The sequence below is a fragment of the Loxodonta africana genome, chromosome 22, assembly GCF_030014295.1.
Source record: "Loxodonta africana isolate mLoxAfr1 chromosome 22, mLoxAfr1.hap2, whole genome shotgun sequence".
Lineage (NCBI taxonomy): Eukaryota > Metazoa > Chordata > Mammalia > Proboscidea > Elephantidae > Loxodonta > Loxodonta africana.
The window spans coordinates 9,396,521-9,418,868 of NC_087363.1; the positions used below are offsets into that span (position 1 = coordinate 9,396,521).

General features: G+C 43.0%; 1 protein-coding gene across 7 annotated transcripts in view; it reads left to right on the forward strand.

The window, feature by feature from the left end:
• Window positions 1-22,348, forward strand: part of CADPS (calcium dependent secretion activator) — a 580,697-nt gene that overhangs the window by 141,708 nt on the left and 416,641 nt on the right. For all 7 annotated transcript variants that reach the window (XM_064274284.1, XM_064274283.1, XM_064274286.1 and 4 more), the window contains one exon: window positions 10,204-10,536. In XM_064274284.1, coding sequence (XP_064130354.1) covers window positions 10,204-10,536 — 333 coding nt within the window. The remainder of the gene's footprint in view (window positions 1-10,203; window positions 10,537-22,348) is intronic.

Below are 22,348 nucleotides of genomic sequence, written 5' to 3' on the forward strand. Positions count from 1 at the left end.
TACCTTCCTGTTGGTCAAGTTTTCCTGACATGCATGTTTTCTTATTCAAACTTCATTTCCTATCATTTGGGGTTTATATGCTCATGAATGATTATTTGGTCATGAAAAGACATTTTACCTTATTTTAAGCTACTTAAATGTGAATCAGACAAAATCTCTGTATTTGGAGTCCAGTGTCCTAATGTATTATCCGTTGTCAAGGCCAGATTAAAATCATTACAAACCAACCCTGAGCACTGAAAAGCTTATGGCAACCTGTCATATCCAATTCAAAATAATAAGAATAAATGGTAAGATAAGTATAAGAAAATCTAACAAAATCTGATTTCCCTTCCCACAGGGTTCCTTCCTGCCTTCTTTCTTTTTAGTTATTAGATAGAATATTGTTTCAAAACGAAGATCTTGGTGCTTGTGCCTTGCTAGTGCTCTAGGCATTGGGCGCTCCAGTCCATAATAAATGCTTTGAAAATGTTAACCTCTGTGGAGAAGTTCTGATTCAGGAAAACTCTCTTCCCCTCCTGCTACGTGACTTCTTTCCTGGAGAGGCTGAAACTAGATGGCAGTTAGATCTGTCAGCGACCTTAGGAAAACCGTATTGATTGGTTTGCTGACTGGCGTATAATACGAAGCAGCATTTGTCTCTTGGATGCCTGCTGGGTCCCACCACAGACTCATTTTACATACCGTTCCTTCAGATCTGGTTTAGAAGTCAAGTTCATTTTTATATTTGTCCAAATTTAAACTTTTTAATTTCATTTTACAAGTAGCAGTAATTATTGCCAGCGAGCATCAAACTTGCTGCTTACTCTAACGTGACTCAATTTGGGTTGAATTTAATGGAGAGTGAAAACGAGATGGGGAGTAACGGTGATGTACAGCAATGAATAACTTGAATATATTTAACTGAAGATTCAGTTCAGAACCTGCCAGGGAATGCAATTAGCCCCCCCACCCCCAACCCTTTTTTCAAGTTCTCAAGTCAGTGGAGAACTAATGGGAGAAGCTTATCAGGCCAGGCAGACCCTTGTCAACAGTTCTCCATGTTTAGAGCTGCTCACAAGGGTTTGTAAATTTGTAGATTGTAAATCTTAATTAGGAAGCTCATTTGACTAATGAAGTGCCATTTCTATCTATTAATTAAATCTGAAAATTAATAGTCATCAATGTACTAATTTGTCTCTGGAAATTACCATTTATATCTGCTAACTGAAAGGTCGGTGGTCCGAACCCACCAGCCACTCAGTGGGAGAAAGATGAGGCAGCTTGCTTCCGTAAAGATAAAAGCCTTGAATGTAGAACAAAATTAAAATTCACAAAATACAAAACCAGACTTACTGGTCTGACAGAGACTAGAGGAACCCCCAGTACTATGGGCCCCAAACACCCTACTAACTCAGAACTGAAGCCACTCCTGCAGTCCACCTTTCAGTCAAAGATTAGAGAGGCCTATAAAACAAACAATAACACACATGAGGAACATGCTTCTTTGTTCAGTCAAGTATATGAGACCAAGTGGGCAACACCTGCCCAAAAGCAAAGATGAGATGGCAGGTAGCGAGGGGAAAAGTTTACAAATAGACACAGGATCGTGGGGTGGAAAGGGAAAGGGAAGAGGCTGACATAGTGCGGGGATGGTAGGCAATGTCACAACACAAGTTGTGTGTAAATGTTTGAATAAGAAACTAATTTGCCCTGTAAACGTTCACATAAAGCACAATTAAAAAAAAAAAAAAAAAGATCATAGCCTTGGAAACCTTATGGGGCAGATCTACTCTGACCTATAGGGTTGCTATGAGTCAGAATTGACTCAAAGGCAATGGGTATCCACAATGATCCTCCCATTTTCCTCTATAGCAGCTAGTTTATTTGAAAGAGCTTCTTTTTAGTCTGGTGAGAATACAGACATTGAGAAATTGCTAAATATTTACTGTTAAGATTTGTGTAATGTATAGAATAATGTGGGGTCAGTGGTTAAGAGCTATGGCTGCTAACCAAAAGATTGGCAATTCTAATCCACCAGCTGCTCCTTAGAAACCCTGTGGGGCAGTTCTACTCTGTCCTATAGGGTCACTGGTCACTATGAGTTAACTCCGTGGCAGCAATTTTGGGTTTTTTGGTTTATATCCATTAGTAAAGCTTCAGAAGTCTTGGGATCGGGTTTTCCAAGGAAGTCTAATCCTGCAAAGCAAACGTCCCCAATCAAGGGGTCAGGCTTAACACTTACTTGGGAGAGGTCCCTTTGTCTTACCTCCCCCCCCCCACCCCCTGACCTATTCTTTCACTCTTGGGTGGTGAGGAAGCTAGTATCTCCTCTTTCATCCTCCTCTGGGATCCACTTGCTTCCCTGTCAGCATCTGTCTTAGCCAGGACTTTTGAGTTACAAGGGACAGATGCATATTTCAAACTGGCTGAAAAGGTAAATTTATTTGCTCCAATAATTTAAACTTCTAGGGGTAGGTCTGGCTTCAGGTATGACTGGATCCAGAGACTCCAAAGATGCCAGAAAGGTGATTACCTTTTCCCCTGTGTCTTGGCTCTGCTTTCTCCTACGTTGGCTTCATTCATGGGTAGGTTCCCTCCATGTGAGGACACTAGCAGATCCATTTCGTGTCCTACCAGCTTAGCAACCCCAGGAACAAGGAGAACACCTCCTCGCTGAGAGTCCCACAGAAGGCCCAGCGGTGACTCTAGCCAGGCTGACATGGGGTGTGGGTTCCTTCTTAAAGCAGTCACGGTGGCTCGGAGGTAAAGTATCCTGGAGGACCAGGCCTAGGACAAATGCCAGCTCTGGAGCCTAAGTGCAGGCCAGCCTCCCTGGAACCATCAGCATTGAAACTGCAACTGTCCCAGTAAGAAATCAGGGAACATTTTACAGAACGAATGTGAATGTGGTCAGTGGACAAAACAAACGTGCTTCCTCCTTCCAGCCTCTCTCAGCCCCCACCCTACCCTACCTCTCTCAGCCCCCACCCTACCCTACCACACCATGTGTCTACGTCCCAGGTTACCAAAGGTAATGACTTTAAGGAGACAAAGAGTGCAACTTTTCCTTCCAAGAGTTCTGAGATTACTGTAGTAGAAAAATTCTGTTTTAGACATTAGCCTTGTTTTACTAAGGTAATATTGGATTGTCAGCCTGTCAGAGTAGTAAAGAACAGTATTTTTTTTAAAAAATACCAAGAGTAGAAGAGGTGCTGCCATTTACCATCTGTGTGGTAACCGAGGCAACAACCAACAGCAGCCAGCTGGTGAGGCTTGGGCCCTGGCTGGGGTGGGGTGAAGGGAGGCCAAGGTGGCCTTGAGGGCCTGCAGGTTTGTTCTGTCCTTTCCTGGGGGTCTGCTTGTCATGCAGACTAACAGATTAATCCTTTAGTCCCTTCTGTTATGGCTCTAAGGACCCTAAGGAACTCCATGCTGTTCCCACACCCATGTTCCTATCAGAGAGCCCACCCGTATCTCCCTGGCCCCAGACCTTTTCTAACTCTCAAGTCTCTTAGGACAAATGTCTAAAATATGAACCCTCTCACCCCTCTTCCTCACACCCACACCCCCTGATTAATCTCGGTCCCTTCACATGCTGGTCCTGGCTTTAGAGAAGAGAGAACAGAGGTGGATGGAACAGTTTTCCAAAAGCTTTCCTCGGTCAGATCCTGCTGGAAGGAAACGGGGGGACTTGTGGCAACTGGAGGTGCAGAATGGAATGGAAACCCTGGTGGCACCTTGGTTAAGTGCTAAAGCTGCTAACCAAAAGGTTGGCAGTTCAAATCCACCAGGCGCTCCTTGGAAACTCTATGGGGCAGTTTTGCTCTGTCCTGTAGGGTTGCTATGGGTCAGAATTGACTCGACAGCAATGGATTTGGATTTTTTTATTTGGAGTTGTAGAATATGGCAGAAATGGACTGAGGTTAAATTAAGCCAATAATAATGATAATAATTTATATTATTACATTTGAAGTAGGCTTTAGAAAAGGCTTCTACCAGGATATCTTATCTCTGGAAGCCAGGTAGAGGTTCTACTAGATGCCTCACCATTCGGACGAATCCACGCCAATGCCATCCCACCCTTGTGCCACCCCGTTCAGAATCTGTTCCCCTGTCGGGGGTTATCCTCGTTAGCTGAGCTCAGGTCCCAACCCAGCACTTAGCTAAGCAAGGACAAATGCGCCATAAGTGATAATCCCACTAAAGCTGCATGCGGCGGAAAATGGGTTCTCTGAAGAAATGCTGCCGTGCTCTTATCCGGACAAGGAGGACGCGGGGAGCCACAGCCTGGGGGTTTTCTACGCACAGGGTGACACGCTGTCTGGAATCTTTATGGGTGACTTCTTTTTAACCAAAGAGAAGCATAGATCAAGTCACACCCAGCCATTTATCTGAAATGAAGTGGTGTATTTTCCAATAAGCAAAACCACTGTAACTACTCAGTGTCTTGAAGCAGACACATCCCTGGAAGAGTAACTATCAGTTCTAAAGGCATTTGTTCTTGTGGAGAAGACCAGGCAAGGAGGAGGCAGAGGCAGAGCGGTCAAGAGCGTGGGTGTAGCATCTTAGAGACATGGGGCGGATTCTAGTTCTGCTCCACACTGGCTGTGGGGCCTTGGCCAAGCCTGAACCCCAGTTTCATCATCTGTGATAGGACCATGCCTTGTGTAATGGTTGCCAGGACAAAGTGAGATTATATATATATATATATATATATATATACATACATACATATATGTGTGTGTCTGGGTATGTCTACGTATGTATGTGTAGGTGTATGTATATACATATATGTGTATATACACACATACATTCATGTCGGGGCATACACACACCCAGACACACCCAGACACATACGTATGTGTGTATGTGTATATATACATACATATCGACTTGAGAGCACTGGGTTGGGTTTTTTTTGTTATACATGTACACACCCAGATACATACATATGTACCTGTGTATATACACACACATATATACATATACACACCCAGGTACGTATGTGTATATACACACATTTGTACATATACACACCCAGATACATACATATGTGCATATCTGTATATACACGCACATATACATATACACACCAGATACATACATATGTACATACATGTATATATACACACATATGCATATACACACCAAATACATACCTATGTGCATATGTGTACACACACATACACGTATACATACCCAGATACCTACGTGCGTACGTATATATACACACAAATGCATACATCTACACACCCAGATACATACACACACACATATATACATACGTGCACCTAGACACACTCAGACTGGTGGTGCAATGGTTAAGCACTTGGCTGCTAACCGAAAGATTGGTGTTTTGAACCCACCAGCCACTCTGCAGGAGAAAAGCCCTGGCGACCTACTCCCGTAAAGATTACGGTCTAGAAGACCCTGTGGGACAGTTCTACTCTGTCACACAGGGTCACTGTGAGTAGAAATTGACCCGACGGCACCTGGCAACATACATACCTATCTATGCATATATTTACTCTCTTGGCACTAAGTGTGGAGCCTGGCAAGTGTCATGATTAATGCAGGAAGAGAAGAAGGCGGGAACGGTGGGGACCGTTTGCCGCACAGAAATGACAGAATTGACAGTTTATAGCATCAGTCTAGTTGTGAAGCCTGAGTTTGGGGTAAGCTGGGCAAGGTTGATGCAGGGACAGCATAGAGAAAGAGGCAGGGGGATTGCTTTGGCCCCAACCTGCTGCCACCTCTCACAAGGTCTTGGCCCCACATCTGCTTCTGAAGTTAGCCCCAGAATCCTTTGCTTTTTGGTCAGGAATATCTTTAAGATTCAAAAATGTATTTTAAAAATTAACATGAACCTTTCCTCAAAGATTATGCAGATATAATATGGGGATTATTAAAAAAAAGAAATTGATGTAGGAAAAAAATCTCAATTAAAATGGTTAAAAAAAAAAAGCCTGTAATCCTATCGTCCTAAATATCTTTTGAAGCTTATGAAAAAATATGTACATTTTGCATTGCTCCATGACAGTCCACTAAAAAATAATAAAAAATAATAGCTAGCTTTTATTACATCCTTAATTTGTAACAGGCTCCATGCTAACCAACTGACATGCATTATCTCACTGAATCTCACCCAAATCCTACAAGGCAGGATTTTTATTATCCCTGCCTTAAGGGTGAGGAAACTGAAGCCAAGAAAGATTAAGTAACTTACCCAGGTAACAAAAACTAGCAAGGAGCAGAGCCAGGATTTTAACCCAGATGACCTGGCACCAGAGCCCACGTTCCTAAATGCCATACCTACCGTTATTTATGTACCATGCATTAATACCAGCCAGGTTTTTACAAAAATCTTATTACTCTGACATCTAGGTCCCTTTCTTATTTATACTGGAATGGTAAGCAGGAAAGGATCTTCTAAAACAACCTTGAGGTTGCTTGGCTCTGGTGATGGGGGGAAGGACTGATGGATGAGGCCGAGTTGCTGCATTGACTGCCCTTCACAAGCCTGTATTTACTTGTTTATCTTCCATCTCCCATTATGGCCTCTCTGGAAGTTGGCAGAGGAGAATGAGAGGATTTATAGTTGTGCCTGTGTAGAACTGTGCCTGGGGTTGAAGGCTCTTGCAACAGCCACAAAAAAAAAAAAAAAAAAAAAGTTCCCAGTACAAATGAGTTTCAAGGGTTGTTTTAGGAACACACAAACACAACAGTAGTTAGTGGCTGTATTCATTACAGAGCCAAGCTGGCCCAGGCTCCATGTCCTCTCTGACAGACTGAGAAGCCAAGACAGACGATATGTCTGGAAAATTACTTTCCTGCTGCTACCCTCTCTCCCGTGACTGTCTGCCTCCTTCTGGCACTTCATCTTTCCTGTCTCCTCAGTCTTCAGCATCCTTCCTCCACCCACTTGACGTTCCACCCGTCTGCCTTCTGGCTAGGATCTGGCAGTCACATATTACCTCTGGACAGACTTGCTCTCCATGTTTTAAAGTCCACTCAGTTTGGTCGTTGTCAAAGAAGGCTGGCTGGATTAACCCCAGGTGACAGCGAAGGAGAGTGAGGTTGAAAGAAGTTAAGTGACTGTCTCAGGTCATGCATCTAGTGGTTCAACAAACATGTACTGAGTGGCTACTATGTACAAAGGAAGGGACTATGCAAGGCAGATGTTGTACCAGGATCTGGGGGCCACCCAGCCAGTTAGGGACACCAGCCAGGTGCCCAGTGAGCCAACATACGCTTTTCCAACTCCCCTATTATCAGATCCCACAGAAAATGTAGCCAAAGTCAGGTGTTTTCAGACACCAATATATCGTGCCTGCTGTTCCCCCTTTCTTTCTTGCCCCATCCTAGTGCAGTCTCACTCAGTAGGGTCTCTGCTGGAGGAGTTGGCTTTGTTCTCGTTGCTCATGTACTCATTCAGCAAGTGTTTACCGAGCATCAACTCTGCCAAGCACAACACCGAGTGCAAGGTGATAGGAAGAAGTCGCAGAAAAAGCAGATACAACCCCTGACTTCTTGATATTTATATCTGTTCCCAGTTATATTGATTAACCAAACAGTCAGAAAACAAGTGTCAAATGGCAGCTGTGGAAGGACTTTGGGGAAAAGGAATACAGTGGTGAGAACTGATAGTAGGATTTGCCCCAAGTCTGTGGGACACTGGTGGGCACATGGGAAGGAGAGCATGGTTTATTATCAATTCAGTGTTTTCAAGTCACCTCTCCCAGGTATTCATTAGAGTTGACAACAAAGAATTAACCCCTGTCCATCTCCACCACCATCATCACCCCTGAGCCCCAACAGGTGCCTTCCAGCTCAACTGTCTGCTCTCTTGGCGTCCTCCAGGTCTGTCCTCCACAATGAAGTCAGAGAATGTAAATTGGATTGCTCCATTTTTCAGCTTAAAGTCTTCTACAGCTTCCAGGTGGCCTTAAAGGAAGACCAATGCCCTTAACATGGCTCCTGTGTTCTTGATCATATGGCTGCTTCCTGCCCATCTTGCTTCATTGGCTCTCCTGCCCCTCAGAGCCTTGCCACATGGGATCACCCTCATTCCTCAGACCTTCAGGGTCTTTACAGATATCATTCCTTCTCTGTGAAATGTTCTTCCACACTCTCCTCACCTATCCATCTTTCCCATACTGTCTCAAAGGTATATTCCTCCAGGAAGTCTTCCCTAAGCATGGGCTAGAACAGATTCCTCAGTCTCACAGTCCCCTGGACTTTCGCTGGAGAGCATTTATCCCAGATTGTAATTATATTGGTATGGGATTATTAGGATGATGTCTGAGGCCCGTAAGGTCTGTGTCTGTTTTGCTTACCACTCTATCCTTGCCACCTGGCACCTGGCACAGTACCTTCTAGCTGATGAGCACCCAAAGAAAGAGTGAGTGGGTTCGTGAAGAAAAGTATAAACGTTAAAGCTGGAAGGACAACTATTCAGTATACAGATAAAAGACTGGAGAATCAGAGAGGGTAGGTCACACAGCAAGTTAGAGGCAGACTTGGCCTGGAGTTATGGTTTACAGCTCGTCACAGTGCTACACTACCACGCCAGAAACTTCCGTCTGCCTGAAAACTTTGATTTTTTTTTTTTTTAAGATCTAGACCTGTGATGGAGACACATAACATGTTAAATGCAGAACCCATCACATTAAGCATTACAGGGTTTCAGGTGAATTCTTTAGCTCATTAAGACTCATAAAGCCTGAGGATTCATTTGAAACACATTCTCTACAATTGATTTTAAATTTAACCATAAGGTCTCAACCAAGCACCAGTTCTCAGGCACAGGGAAACAGGCCATGGCCTCTAGCCTGTGAAGCGACCCCTCAGCCCTTCTTCTCTCTAAATTAGTTCATTATGTCTAGAATAAATAGAGTCCACCATTTTAACATTTCTTCTCCCTGGGAAAGGTTTTGTAATAGACCATGAGGCAGCAAGCCCCCCCGCCCCCGCCGCCACCCCACCACCGCCCCAGCAATGTTGACTTGTGGCCAACGAGAGCGTTTCCTGAAATCTGACAAGGGAGCAAGAGTTTGCTGTTTCTAGAAGGATATTTATGCACCTTCTGAAGTGTGACCAGGACACAGCTCGAAAGTGTCAGATGCATCCTGTCTCTGAACATGAAACAGCGCCTTCAGCGCCTTGTATTACACCCCAGAACCATGTAGCTGTGTAAGCTTCTGAAGGGTGGGCGCTGGAGCAAAAGCAGAATGTTCTTAATAAGTTTTTTACAGACGGCTTGGTTCCAGGACCCAGGCAGCAGTAACGAGACAAACCAAGGGTTCTCCACCAGGCAGGAAAACCACCGGAAGGAAGGCGCCTGAGTGGAGTGAAAGGAGTGTTCTTTTGTAGTCAAACAATTGAATTACCTAGAGCAAGTCCCTTCTCTCTGGAGCCTTGGTGTTTCCAACTACAAAATGGACTGATTTTCACACCCATGTCCTTTGGCAAGTCACTTTTGCAGTGTGAGGCACTGTCCAAGGTACTGATGATGGTGTGAGGAACAGGATACGGTCTCCTCGCCCCCACGTAGAGCTCATATTTCAGGATGGGAGACAGACATTAAGCAAATATTTACCTGATACTTGTTTGATTTCAACTGTGTTGAGTATCATTGTGTGGATAAAATGAGCTACAAATAAAGGTTAACATTTAAATGCCGTGTGCCAGACATTACACCACATACTTTACATATAACAGAAAAACAACTCATATGGCATTTTTAGGTATTGTTTTCAGTGTTTCTCATATCTTAACTCATTTAATTCCCATTTTAAAATACCTAGGATGCAGGGTCTACTATTACCCCCATTTTATGGATCAGGAAACTGAGATACAGAGAGGTACTCTTGCCAAAAGCCACACAGCTATTAAGTGGCAGAGAAGGCAACCAGGCAGTGTGAGCTCAGGCTGTACTTGCCCACTCCTCTCTGCTACCTCTCCTGATACTATCGTCTCATTTAACCCTTGCCACAGCCCAGTATGTGCTGCCATTGCCCTCATCTTGAGTATTTGGACACAGAAGCAGCATATGTAAGTGGCTTGTCTGAGTTCACACAGCTGGGGAGCAAGGGGCAGCATTTCACCCACTCTCATGCCTCTTGAGGCTCATGTGAGGGGGTTGGACCTGTGCACAGCCCCAGGGAACTGTGCCTTCATGGGCAATGTCTAACTCTCTCTCCTGGCCTTGCCCTTGCTCAGGTGTTTCTGAAGAGCGACCGCGTGGCCCGCATGGTCCAGAGCGGGGGCTGCTCGGCCAACGACTCGCGGGAGGTCTTCAAGAAACACATTGAGAAGAGGGTACGCAGCCTGCCTGAGATCGATGGCCTCAGCAAAGAGACCGTGCTGAGCTCCTGGATGGCCAAGTTCGACGCCATCTACCGCGGGGAAGAGGACCCTAGGAAGCAACAGGCTCGCATGACAGCCAGCGCAGCCTCCGAGCTGATTCTGAGCAAGGAGCAGCTCTACGAGATGTTCCAGAACATCCTTGGGATCAAGAAGTTCGAACACCAGCTGCTGTACAATGCCTGCCAGGTAAGGCACCTCTCACCTGGGCCTAGGGCTGTGTGCGAGCAGGGCTGCAATACGACTCCTAATTAAAGACTATATATTATATCTATACTGGTATAAAGCCAGATAGAATCCAGACTAGAGTATATTCACACTTCTTGTTTTAGAAGAAATTAAAGCATGTTTGTGAGCCTCTACAAGTATTATGGCCCTAGGTACCATGCTTATTGGGTCTAACGGGTAAGTTGGCCTGTAAGGCCCAGCTCCTGTGGTGTTCAAAGTGCTACAACATCGAAATCACGATTTTTCTTTTCTTTTTAAAAGGTGGTTCTGCCTCTAAAATAACATGGTGTGTACCGCACTGAGGGGCTTGCACTTGCTTAGACAACTGGACATAGCACTTCATCACCAAGAGTAATTACTTCAAACAGGAAGATTCTGGAGGGCTTGCAGTTAATCATAACCATACACCAGCCACACCATGAATTACCAAGTGAATCTAAGGGGCCTAACCAAGGTTCTGCTTGGGCTCACCCCCAAAATGGGCCTGTGTGTCTTCTGGGTGGGGGTGTGGAGGAGGAACCGCCCCAGATCTGGATTATCAGCCTAATCTCCCCATTAATTCATTCAGCAAATGCTGATTGAGTGCCTACTTTGTAGTTGTTTGCATATTTTAGTGAGTATCATTTGGGAGTATTTCTGAAATGCATGTGGCCAGCCCAGAACTCTAAGGATTTTGATTCTGCAGCTCCAAGGTTCTCGTTGTTAGCTGCCATCATGTCAGCCTCTGACTCATGGTAACCCCACGCGCCTCAGAACAAAACGCTGCCTGGTCCTGTGCCATCGCCGTGAAGAGTTTCGGATGAGACCGCTGTGATCCACAGGGTTTACGTTTGGCTGATTTTCAGAAGTAGATCACCAGGCCTTTCTTCCTAGTCTGTCTTAGGAAGCTCCACTGAAACCTGTTCAGAACCACAGCACCATGGAAACAGCCACTGTAAGGGGGTGGTGGTTGTGTACGAGGTGCGTTGACCAGCAATCTAACTGGGGTCTCCTGCATGGAAGGGGGCAATTCTACCACGGAACCCAGGTGCCCCCAGAGTGGCTGCTGTTGCTGTTATGGGTGAGTTGATTTCAACTCACAGCATTTTAAACAAGGGCCTCCATTCCGGGTAATTTTGCTGCCTTTATTCACCTAAGAAACTCAGCTGTTTCCTGGTCTACCTGAGCCAACTCCACCTCTTGTAGGTTAAATTGTGTTAAACGTTTGTGACACCATCAGAACAGTGCCATAAACATTTAACACAAGAACTACCGGATGTTGAGGCTTATTTCTTCCCACCTCCGCAACTACCCCTGGTTTAAGTCACCAGTATCCCTTAGCTGGATGGCTGAAGGCTGTACCCAGCTGTTAGCCCCACCTGCTCTCTCTCCCTGCTAGAATGAACCCACTGTACAGCAGATAGTCTTTTAAAAATATAATAATACAAATTGGGTCATGTAACTCCTCTTCTTAAAACCCTCCAGGGTGTCCTGTCACACTTAGAGTGACTCCCCAGCTAAGGCCTAAAGGCAGTCCATGAGCACGTTAAAGTGCCGAACTTCACGGCACTCTCCCAGCCTACATAGTCACTGACTGGCTCTCTGTTTCCCCAGCACATCAGATTGGTTCCCACTCCTGGGTCTTTGTGTTTGCTTTTCCCTCAGCTCAGAAGGCTCTTTGCCAGTTCCTTTGCATGACCGGCACAGCTTAGGCATCACCTCCTCCAAGGGGTCTTCCAAGACCACCTCATCTAAAGTCCCCCTTGCTGTGGTCTTCACCAACCCACCCTCTATCAGGTCCCCTCCTCTGTTTTCATTACAGCCTTTGTCACTGCTTTCCACTGTCTTGTTAATCTTGTTAATCTGTTTATTATCTGTCTCACTCTCCCCACCCAGCCTCGCCAGACTGTTAGCCCCATGAGGGTGAAGATCCATCTTTGCCTTATTTATTAATATTTACAGTGCATTAAACAGTGTTTGGCACTTAGTGGGTGTTCAATAAATGTTTGCTGGATTAGTAAACAGATAATGGAAAATTGTTTTAGTTGGTAGCTGGGGTCTTGTTACCCTCTATTATGTCTCAGCCAGAATATTTGCATGTTTTTGTACATAGGAGCTTGTTTAACGTTCCATTATGTAATACGTATGTTACATTCAAAGGTATTCCTGGCATCTTTCTTCTAAGCCAACTTCAATTCAAAACACTAATTGCCAACCCAGAGGAAGGGGACTTCTTTGATTGGGTCAAGAATTATTTTGAAATTCTCAAATGCATCTTAATATAAAAGTAAACTTAATTGGTATTTTATTGAAAATGTTATTGTACCTCAAGTGGTACTTTTAGAGTGGGGTAGATAGGTGGTCTTGCGCTCCACCACCCTCTCCACCACCAGAAAATGGGTGGTTGTAGCTTCAAAAGGAAGGACGGTCACCCTCGTGGGTTATAGTGAAGATTCAAAACTACAGAGAAAGCCAAGTGTTCCTAAACCCTAAATTCATCTTTCTTCTTATTGCTTATCACACGTATTGGCTGTTCTTCCTCAAACATCAGCATCATGGAATGAATCCATTGCTATGCCATTCCTTGTCTTATCTGTTTTGGTTTTTTTTAGTTTGTTGAGTAGGGTTACGTGTCAGGATCGTATTTTACTCTTTTTCTATAAAAATGAATTATTTCGACTCATTTCATTTTCAACACTTTTCCATGAGTTAGAGAAAAACAATGTAATAATATAAAAGAATGGTGCTCTCTCTCCCTAGAGTAATGATAGCCCCCCTTGCAAAGAAGGAATTGTAAGATGGTAAAAGAAAGGCCTGCTTTGGGGCAGGGGTATTTAAGGCCTTTATTATCCTACTTATTTCCGGAGTCTGATTATTGCTTCTGGGTTTCATTCCAATAGAAACAAGTGCAAAGAATGTATGCAGATAATTCACAGAAGAAAATATACAAATGAATTTTACATAGATGACTTTTAAAATTTCTGTATCTTTAATAATATGAGAAGACTTATATATCAGCAAACAGTAAAGATATTTTAAAAGGAAGATAGTATTGGTGAAGATAATATATGGCAAATATTATAGAAATGGGTAATCTCATACCTTACTGTTGCAATAAATTGTTATTGTAACTTTTCTGTAGAGGAATTTATTAATTTGCAGCAAAGCTCCTTTAAAAGGAGCAAATCAATCTTTTGACACAGCAGCTTGACTTCTAGGAATTTGTTATGAAATGGGTCCCAAGAAGTTCACTGCAGCATTGATTATGACAGTGAAAAAATGGAAGCACTCTTAATGGTCAACAGCAGGGGGTCAATTAGTTACATTTTGATTTAACCATATGAGGGAATACTTTCAGCCAATACGAGAGTTGTTGAAGAAGAAAGCTCATTACGTGGAAAACGCTCATTAGATATAAACTAATGAGTCAGGTCACGAAATATGTTGGGGAAGTACCATCCCATTGTTATGGGGCAAAAAGAAAGCATGCGAATGTCAGGGAAGAACAACAACAACAAATTGTTAACCCTGTCTTGCCCTAGGTGGTAGCATTACGGTTGATCTTTATGAGTTCTGTTGGCGCTTTTCTGTGTCTCCATACTTCCTGTCTTAAAAAATCAACAAAGAGACCAACAGAATGGTGGGATATGAACAAAATTATTTCTGCACTGTTTCCCAGACATAAGTCATTCACATACTGCCTTCACGTTTTTTTTGCCATTTTTGTGTAACATCTACTTGATTACTTAGCTAATATTTCTTATTAAACCAACTCACTTCTTAAAGGTCACCTTTCTCTTAACAAGTAACATATATGTGGAATCACTACTTAAATCTACTAGTTTTTTTATGTAAAAACTTTTTAAAAATTGTTGTTAAAAATATACATAGCAAAACATATACCAATTCAACAGTTTCTGCCCGTACAATTCAGTGACATTGATTACCTTCTTCAAGCTGTGCAGCCATTCTCACCCTCCTTTTCCAAATTGTTCCACCCCCATTAACATAAACTCACTGCCCCCGAAGGTTCCCTTCCAATGCTATTGTCATTTTGATCCCATATTGTTGTTCTTCTTGTTAGGTGCCCTGGAGTCCGTTCTGACTCATAGTGGCCCTGTGCACAACAGAATGAAACAATGCCCTGTCCTGTGCCATCCTTACAATTGTTGTTATGCTTGAGCTCATTGTTGTGGCCACTGTGTCAATCCACCTCATTGAGGGTGTTCCTCTTTTCCGCTGACCCTGTACTCTGCCAAGCATGATGTCCTTCTCCAGGCACTGATCCCTCCTGACAACATACCCAAAGTATATAAGACGCAGTCTCGCCATCCTTGCCTCTAAGGAGCATTCTGGTTGTACTTCTTCGAAGACAGATTTATTCATTCTTCTGGCAGTCCATGGCATATTCAATATTCCTCACCAACACCACAATTCAAAGGCATCAATTCTTCAGTCTTCCTTATTCATTGTCCAGCTTTCACATGCGTATGATGCAACTGAAAATACCATGGCTTGGGTCAGGCGCACCTTAGTCTTCAAGGTGACATCTTTGCTCTTCAACACTTTGAAGAGGTCCTTTGCAGCAGATTTACCCAATGCAATGTGTCTTTTGATTTCTTGACTGCTGCTTCCATGGGTGTTGATTGTGGATCCAAGTAAAATGAAATCCTTGACAACGTCAATCTTTTCTCCGTTTATCATGATGTTGCTCATTGGTCCAGTTGTGAGGGTTTTTGTTGTCTTTATGCTGAGGTGCAATCCATACTGAAAGCTGTGGTCTTTGGTCTTCATTAGTAAGTGCTTCAAGTCGTTTTCATTTTCAGCAAGCAAGGTTGTGTCATCTGCATAACACAGGTTGTTAACAAATCTTCCTCCAATCCTGCTGCCCCGTTCTTCTTCATATAGTCCAGCTTCTTGGATTATTTGCTCAGCATACAGATTAAATAGGTATGGTGAAAGAATACAACCCTGGTGCACACCTTTCCTGACTTTAAACCAATCAGTATCCCCTGTTCTGTATGAACAACTGCCTCTTGATCTATGTAAAGGTTCCTCATGAGCACAATTAAGTGTTCTGGAATTCCCATTCTTCGCAAGGTTATCCATAGTTTGTTATGATCCACACAATCGAATGCCTTTGCATAGTCAATAAAACACAGGTAAACATCCTTCTGGTATTCTCTGCTTTCAGCCAGGATCCATCTGACATTAGCAATGATATCCCTGATTCCACATCCTCTCTGAAACTGGCCTGAATTTCTGGCAGTTCCCTGTCAATATACTGCTGCAGGCATTTTTGAATGATCAGCAAAATTTTACTTGCGGGTGATATTAATGATATTGTCCTATAATTTCCACATTTGGTTGGATCACCGTTCTTGGGAATAGGCATAAATATGGATCTTTTTCAGTCAGTTGGCCAGGAAGCTGTCTTCCATATTTCTTGGCGTAGACGAGTGAGCACCTCCAGCGCTGCATCTGTTTGTTGAAACATCTCAATTGATATTCCATTAATTCCTGGAGCCTTGTTTTTCACCAATGCCTTCAGAGCAGCTTGGACTTTTTCCTTCAGTACCATCGGTTCCTGATCATATGCTGCCTCTTGAAATGGCTGAACATCAACTAATTGTTTTTGGTATAGTGACTCTGTGTATTCCTGCCATCTTCTTTTGATGCTTCCTGCATCATTTAATATTTTCCCCATGGAATCCTTCACTATTGCAACTCAAGGCTTGAATTTTTTCTTCAGTTCCTTCAGCTTGAGAAACACCAAGTGTGTTCTTCCCTTTTGGTTTTCCATTTCCAGCTCTTTGCACATGTCATTATAATACTTTACTTTGTCTTCTCGAGACGACCTTTGAAATCTTCTGTTCAGTTCTTTTACTTCATCAATTCTTCCTTTTGCTTTAGCTGCTGGACATTCAAGAGCAAGTTTCAGAATCTCCTCTGACATCCATCTTGGTCTTTTCTTTCTTTCCTGTCTTTTCAATGACCTCTTGCTTTCTTCATGGATGATGTCCTTGATGTCCTTCCACAACTCGTCTGGTCTTCGGTCGCCAGTGTTCAATGCTTCAAATCTATTCTTCAGATGGTCTCTAAATTCGGGTGGGATATACTCAAGGTCATATTTTGGCTCTGGTGGACTTGCTTTGATTTTCTTCAGTTTCATCTTGAACTTGCATATGAGCAATTGATGGTCCGTTCCACAGCCGGCCCCTGGCCTTGTTCTGACTGATGATATTGAGCTTTTCCATCTTCTATTTCCACAGATGTAGTCAGTTTGATTTCTGTGTGTTCCATCTGCCAAGGCCCATGTGTATAGTCAGCATTTATGTTGGTGAAAGAAGGTATTTGCAATGAAGAAGTCATTGGTCTTGCAAAATTCTATCATTCGATCTCCAGCATTGTTTCTATCACCAAGGCCATATTTTCCAACTACTGGTCCTTCTTCTTTGTTCCCAACTTTCGCATTAAATTCACCAGTAATTATCAATGCATCTTGATTGCATGTTCAATCAATTTCGGACTGCATGTGATCCCATGTAGATAGTTCTTAAAAAGAGCACAATGCTCAAAGCAGACATTAGTTACTAGTTAAGCTAAACTGTTGTTTGGTTTAAAGACTTCAGGGATATTTTTGGTTAAGGTTTAAAGATTATCTCAGGACAGTAGTTTCAGGGGTTCATCCAGCCTCCATGGCTCCAGGAAGTCTGGATTCCATGAGAATTTGAACTTGAACTTCCGTAACACACATTAAAATGAAAATGTACTATGAAAGTAGAAACTGTGTATTGGTATGCTCTGTTATCATCTTACACCACCAGTGATGTGGGAGGCAGGTTGGTAGGACAGAGTTCTCTGATGCCACCCCCAAAATAGTTCCTGACTGCTCATAACAGCTTTCACCTGAAGTCTGTGTAGCCAGGCCACAAAGCATAGATCTGTCTTATCTAACTCCTCCTCCCTTGCTGCCCGGCTGTATGTGGACAGACAGAAATACAGTGCTTCTCAAGCCCTGCAGTCCGGTGTCAGAAATTACAGATTCACTCACTCCCTTTCTCATAGACTACATGAAGCCTTGCAAAACCCACCAACTCACAGGAAAAGGGACACAGAAATGAAATCATATCACCTTCATCCTCACTTTCATTTTGTTTTGTTTTTCCTTGACTTTCTCCTTACGAGACAAAATGACTCCTGAGTGCTTCCCAAACCAAAAATCTGCATCGTCTTTTCCTCTAACACGCACCATAGCACAAGGAATATTGCCGTCTGATTTTTGGTGCTGCTTTCTAAAACTGCCCGTGATCTCTCTTTATGAGGTTCTGCCAGCAACTGTAGTTTTTATCTCAAATGAGAAATGGCATTTATCAAAGAACAATTGTACTGGTTACATATCAGTGGTCGGTTGTAACATCAACTGTGTCTGTCCAAACATATGAGAAAAAAATCGAGGAGCCTCAATGAATATGTCCTCCATATTTTCACGTGGAATTTTTTTAAACATCTGTTTGTTTATTTGAAAATGGATGGGTCTAACTCAAAGAAGAGTTGGATCACACTCAACATAACATCCAGCATAAAACAACTGGCAATTATTATCAAGTTGGTATTGTTTTTATGTTTCCTAGACTCCGGTAGCACTGGGCTGCTAACCAAAAGGGTAGTGGTTTGAACCCACCCAGTGGCTCCATAGGAGAAAGACCTGGCAATCTGCTTCCATAAAGATTACATCCTAGGAAACCCTATGGGGCAGTTCTACCATGTTCTACAGGGTCACTATAAGTCAGAATCGGCTCAGCACCACACAACTCTTGGGAAGAAGCAGTTGATTATGTAGCTATTTACCATTTCAGTTAAATTCTAAACCTCACTCAGTCACTGAACTAGTGGATCTCTTTGAGAAGTGCTCCAGTCATTTGGTAAATGAGACTAAGTACCTGCTTTCATCTTCATAAAATGCAAAGCTAATAATAGTCATAATAATTTAGCAGGTAGTAAGTATTTTACAGCATTTTTAAAGTATGACTCAGCCTGTCTCCCCTTTCCATTTAGTGGCCTCTGACCTTGGCTTCGATTTGTTGCCCAGTTGTACCAGGTGTCTGCTGCTTTTACCCCTTTGCTTCCTTGACAAAGTTTTCAAGTTATCCTTAATCACCTCATTCTAAAATGTGTGTATATTTTCCCTTAAAAAACATGCATCAGGTGCATTTTAGAAGCAGACAAGTGTACATTTCAATATGTTTCTAAATGCAAATAAGCTCTTCTTAATGAAGCCACCCAGGTAACTTCCAAGGGCGTGTGGATGAGTGTACTCTTCAAGTCCATTGTTCCCGTTGTGCTCGTTGAGAATGCTGTTTCCGGTTGTGCTCCTCCCGACCTGCTCTAAGCTCCCAGAATACTCAGCAGCACAACTCCAGACTCCTAGCCATCCTTTGTGCCCGAGGATTGTTCATGTTAATATAAATTGACCTCTGAGCAGGGATAACAGCCGTGCACCCTCCGTCTAACAGGAGACGACAGTACTCTCCTCATTTGTCCTCTCTGCATTTCTAGAGACTTTTCAGATGGGTCTAGAAGACTTCACTAGAGTCACATGGAACAGAATTTCCCAATCCATAAATGCTTTTGCATTTTCAGGGCTGAATTTCCCATCGTTACTGAACAGCTAATTTTCTCAGCGTTTCATTTCCTTTCCTCTAAACCATCATCGATTTGGCCTTTGATGGTGTGGTTGTCTTATTACGCTGCTGTCTTCCTTGGTCTTGATTAGCACTTGGCAGCTTTTCAGATAGTTTATTAGACTCTGAAGAGAAACCTCAAATTATCATGTTTTCAGCTGTGACCCAGATTGCTGGGTTATAGCTGTACCTCATTACTGAGCCTTTAATCCCTTTTTCCTGGTCCAGAAGTTGCCAGTGGATCTCTTGGCTCAGGATTTACTTCTTGGGACAGGCTCTGTTTCTTAGTCACTTTTCCTGCCCTTCTAACACCAAGACAGTACTTTGCACATAATAGTCTTTCAATAAATACCTGTTGAAGAAATGCATTGCAATCTGGGTGGGGAAGGAGGCTGGCAATGGCAATCTAGTATTAAGATTGCTATTCAACAGCATTCTTTCATTTATTTCAACATGGTTTCATTTATTTTATTTCAACATGGTTTCATTTATTTTATTTCAACATGGTTTCATTTATTTTATTTCAACATTGTTTCATTTATTCATTAAGCAGCTGTTTCTAAGAATTTCCTGTGCACTGGGCACCCTGTTAGGTATCAGGGACAGAGACTAAACTTTCTTTCTGGGCCCTAGAAGAGCCCATGCTCTTAACTGTCTTCCCCATCGCTCACCAGACACCTCCCAATAACTTTATAGTTGTTGTCCTTCTGCTTAGAGTGTTGTATTCCTTTTCATTGTATGGCTGCACAAAAAATTGCCACAAATTCAGTGGCTTGAAACTGTCTCAATTTGTGTAGGTCAGAAGTCCGGCCATGACTTAGCTGGGTTCTCCACACGGGCTCTCATAAAACTGAAATTAAGGTTTCAGCTGGACTGTGTTCTCATCTGGTGTGCTCACCTAGGGAAGGACCCACCACCAAGCTCCCTTTGGTTTTTGGCACAACTCATTTCCTTGCAGCTGTAGAATTCTTCAAAGCCAGCAAAAGAGAGTGAATCACTATGGCTTCAGGTCTCTAATTTAAAGGTATCACCTGATTAAGTCAGGCCCACCCAGGATAATCTCCCTTTAGAGTAACTTAAAGTCAGCTGCTTAGGACTCTAATTACATCTGCAAAGTCACTTCACTTTTGTCACATATTGTTAGTTACAAATAAGTCACAGGATCTGCTTACATTCAAGGGGAGGGACTAGACTAGGGCCTGACTCCCTGGGGGCTGTCCTAGTGTTGCCTGCCACAAGGGCTCTTTCCCCAAACTATTGCTTGTCATATGGCTGACTCTCTCCAGCATCAACTTTTAGAGAGGCTGACCTCTCACCATTCTGTCTAAAATAGGCTTCTCTTTTTCTGAAGGTGTACCCTGTTGACCATCAGACCACTTATCTCCATCTGAGTTACCTCACATACTTACTTTGTTATTGTCTAGCTCCTCCCCTGGACTATCTCTACAAGGACAAAGACCATGCCTGTTGCAGTCATCACTGTATGGACAACACATAACCCAGTGCCTGGCAAGAAATAGATGCTCAATTGAATTTTGTCTAAATCAGTAAATGCAGAGGCCGAGGCATCAGTGGCCTCACGAGGTGTAAATTCCCACGTTGCACAAAAGCACATGTTTGGTTGTTTCTGTTTTTCTGGTGAGACAGATTTCAGTGCTGGAACGGACATGTCAGTCTAAGACCTGAATCCACCTGCTGAGCTCTTGTTTTTAGTGTGGGCATTACCTGAGGTTCACAGTATTCTCCCAGGCATAAACTTCCCCTCTGTTTACACTCAACCTGTCTCTCCTATCACATGGTTGAAAGAAGAGGACAGAAATTAAACCTTTTCCTTCCAAAGTCACACATTGCCTCTTATAGTCATTAGATAGTTGATGGACTGCTGGTTTGCAGTGGCTTTGCTTGCTAGGTGTACTTTAATTTCAGCATTCTGGGAATGTGGAAAGAGAACAAGACGTATATGACATGTAAACACATCCCACTCAAGTGGTAGGGGGAAAATAAGAGGGCATTAAATGTATTGGGGGAGGGTCACAGGACCACATGGCACCGTTAAGTCCCCAGAGCAAGAATTCTGTGATGATCGCATCATGATTGTTCTTACTTCTCTTTTGGTTCTTCCTAGAGCAGATACGTCTATCTGCCTTCACCTGCTGTTACTGAGAGACTACGTGCAATGGAAGGTTGAGATTGAGAGACAGTGGGTATCCTGCATCCAGGGAACAGGGAATTGGGTATTTTCTATGAAGACTTTGAAACTGCTGTGGACATTTTCGCAGTCTGCTCCTTTTGTTACCAAAGCAAAAGAAAAAATAAGCTCTTTTATTCAAAGTCTTCCATACGTGGTGAACCACAAAATTGTAATCAGAGGTATTAAAGAGATGTCCTTTCAGAAAAAGACAGACAGAAATAGTATTTTCTACTTTTGCCACCTTTCACAATTGATGAAATCTATTGTGAACTGTCTAGCACAGGTTTGCAAGTAGAGATGTTTTACCAGCCTGCTGACATGTTCCACCAGCCAAGCCTTTTCATGGTAATAAGTTATAGTTATCTTCTTCCAACGTGCAAGCTTCTTACTTCCTCAGTGATTTAGACCTAGAGTTAGGGGAAGCTTGGGAAGTGGAGTGTAGTGTACCGATTAAGTTTTTCTGCTAACTCATCTTGTTTCAATTCTGTTGAAAATATGCACAAAATATATTTGTTCCCTTTGCTGCCAAACTAGTGAATGACTCTGCACCAGTCTTTTGTGGTGGATTCTAATCAGTGGAGGCCTCAGGATCTGTGTTCTGACCCCGGATTTGAACAAAAATAATAGCAACCCCACAGTATAAGAATTTACAATGTGCCAGCTGCAAAACCTGGTACTTTTTGTGTGTTATTATATTTAATACTCAGAACAAGCCTGTGAGGTAGACATTTTTACCTGCATTTTAATGATAAGAAAACTGAAACACAGAGAAGTTAAATAATTTGTCTGAAGTCAAACAGCCAGGCAGAAGCAAAGCTGGGACGTGAACTCAAAAGGCAAGCTCTTCATCTCAGTTGCTGAAAATGGTAGTGATTTTATATAGAGAGAGAAGACTCTGGTGATGAAGTGATAAATTCAT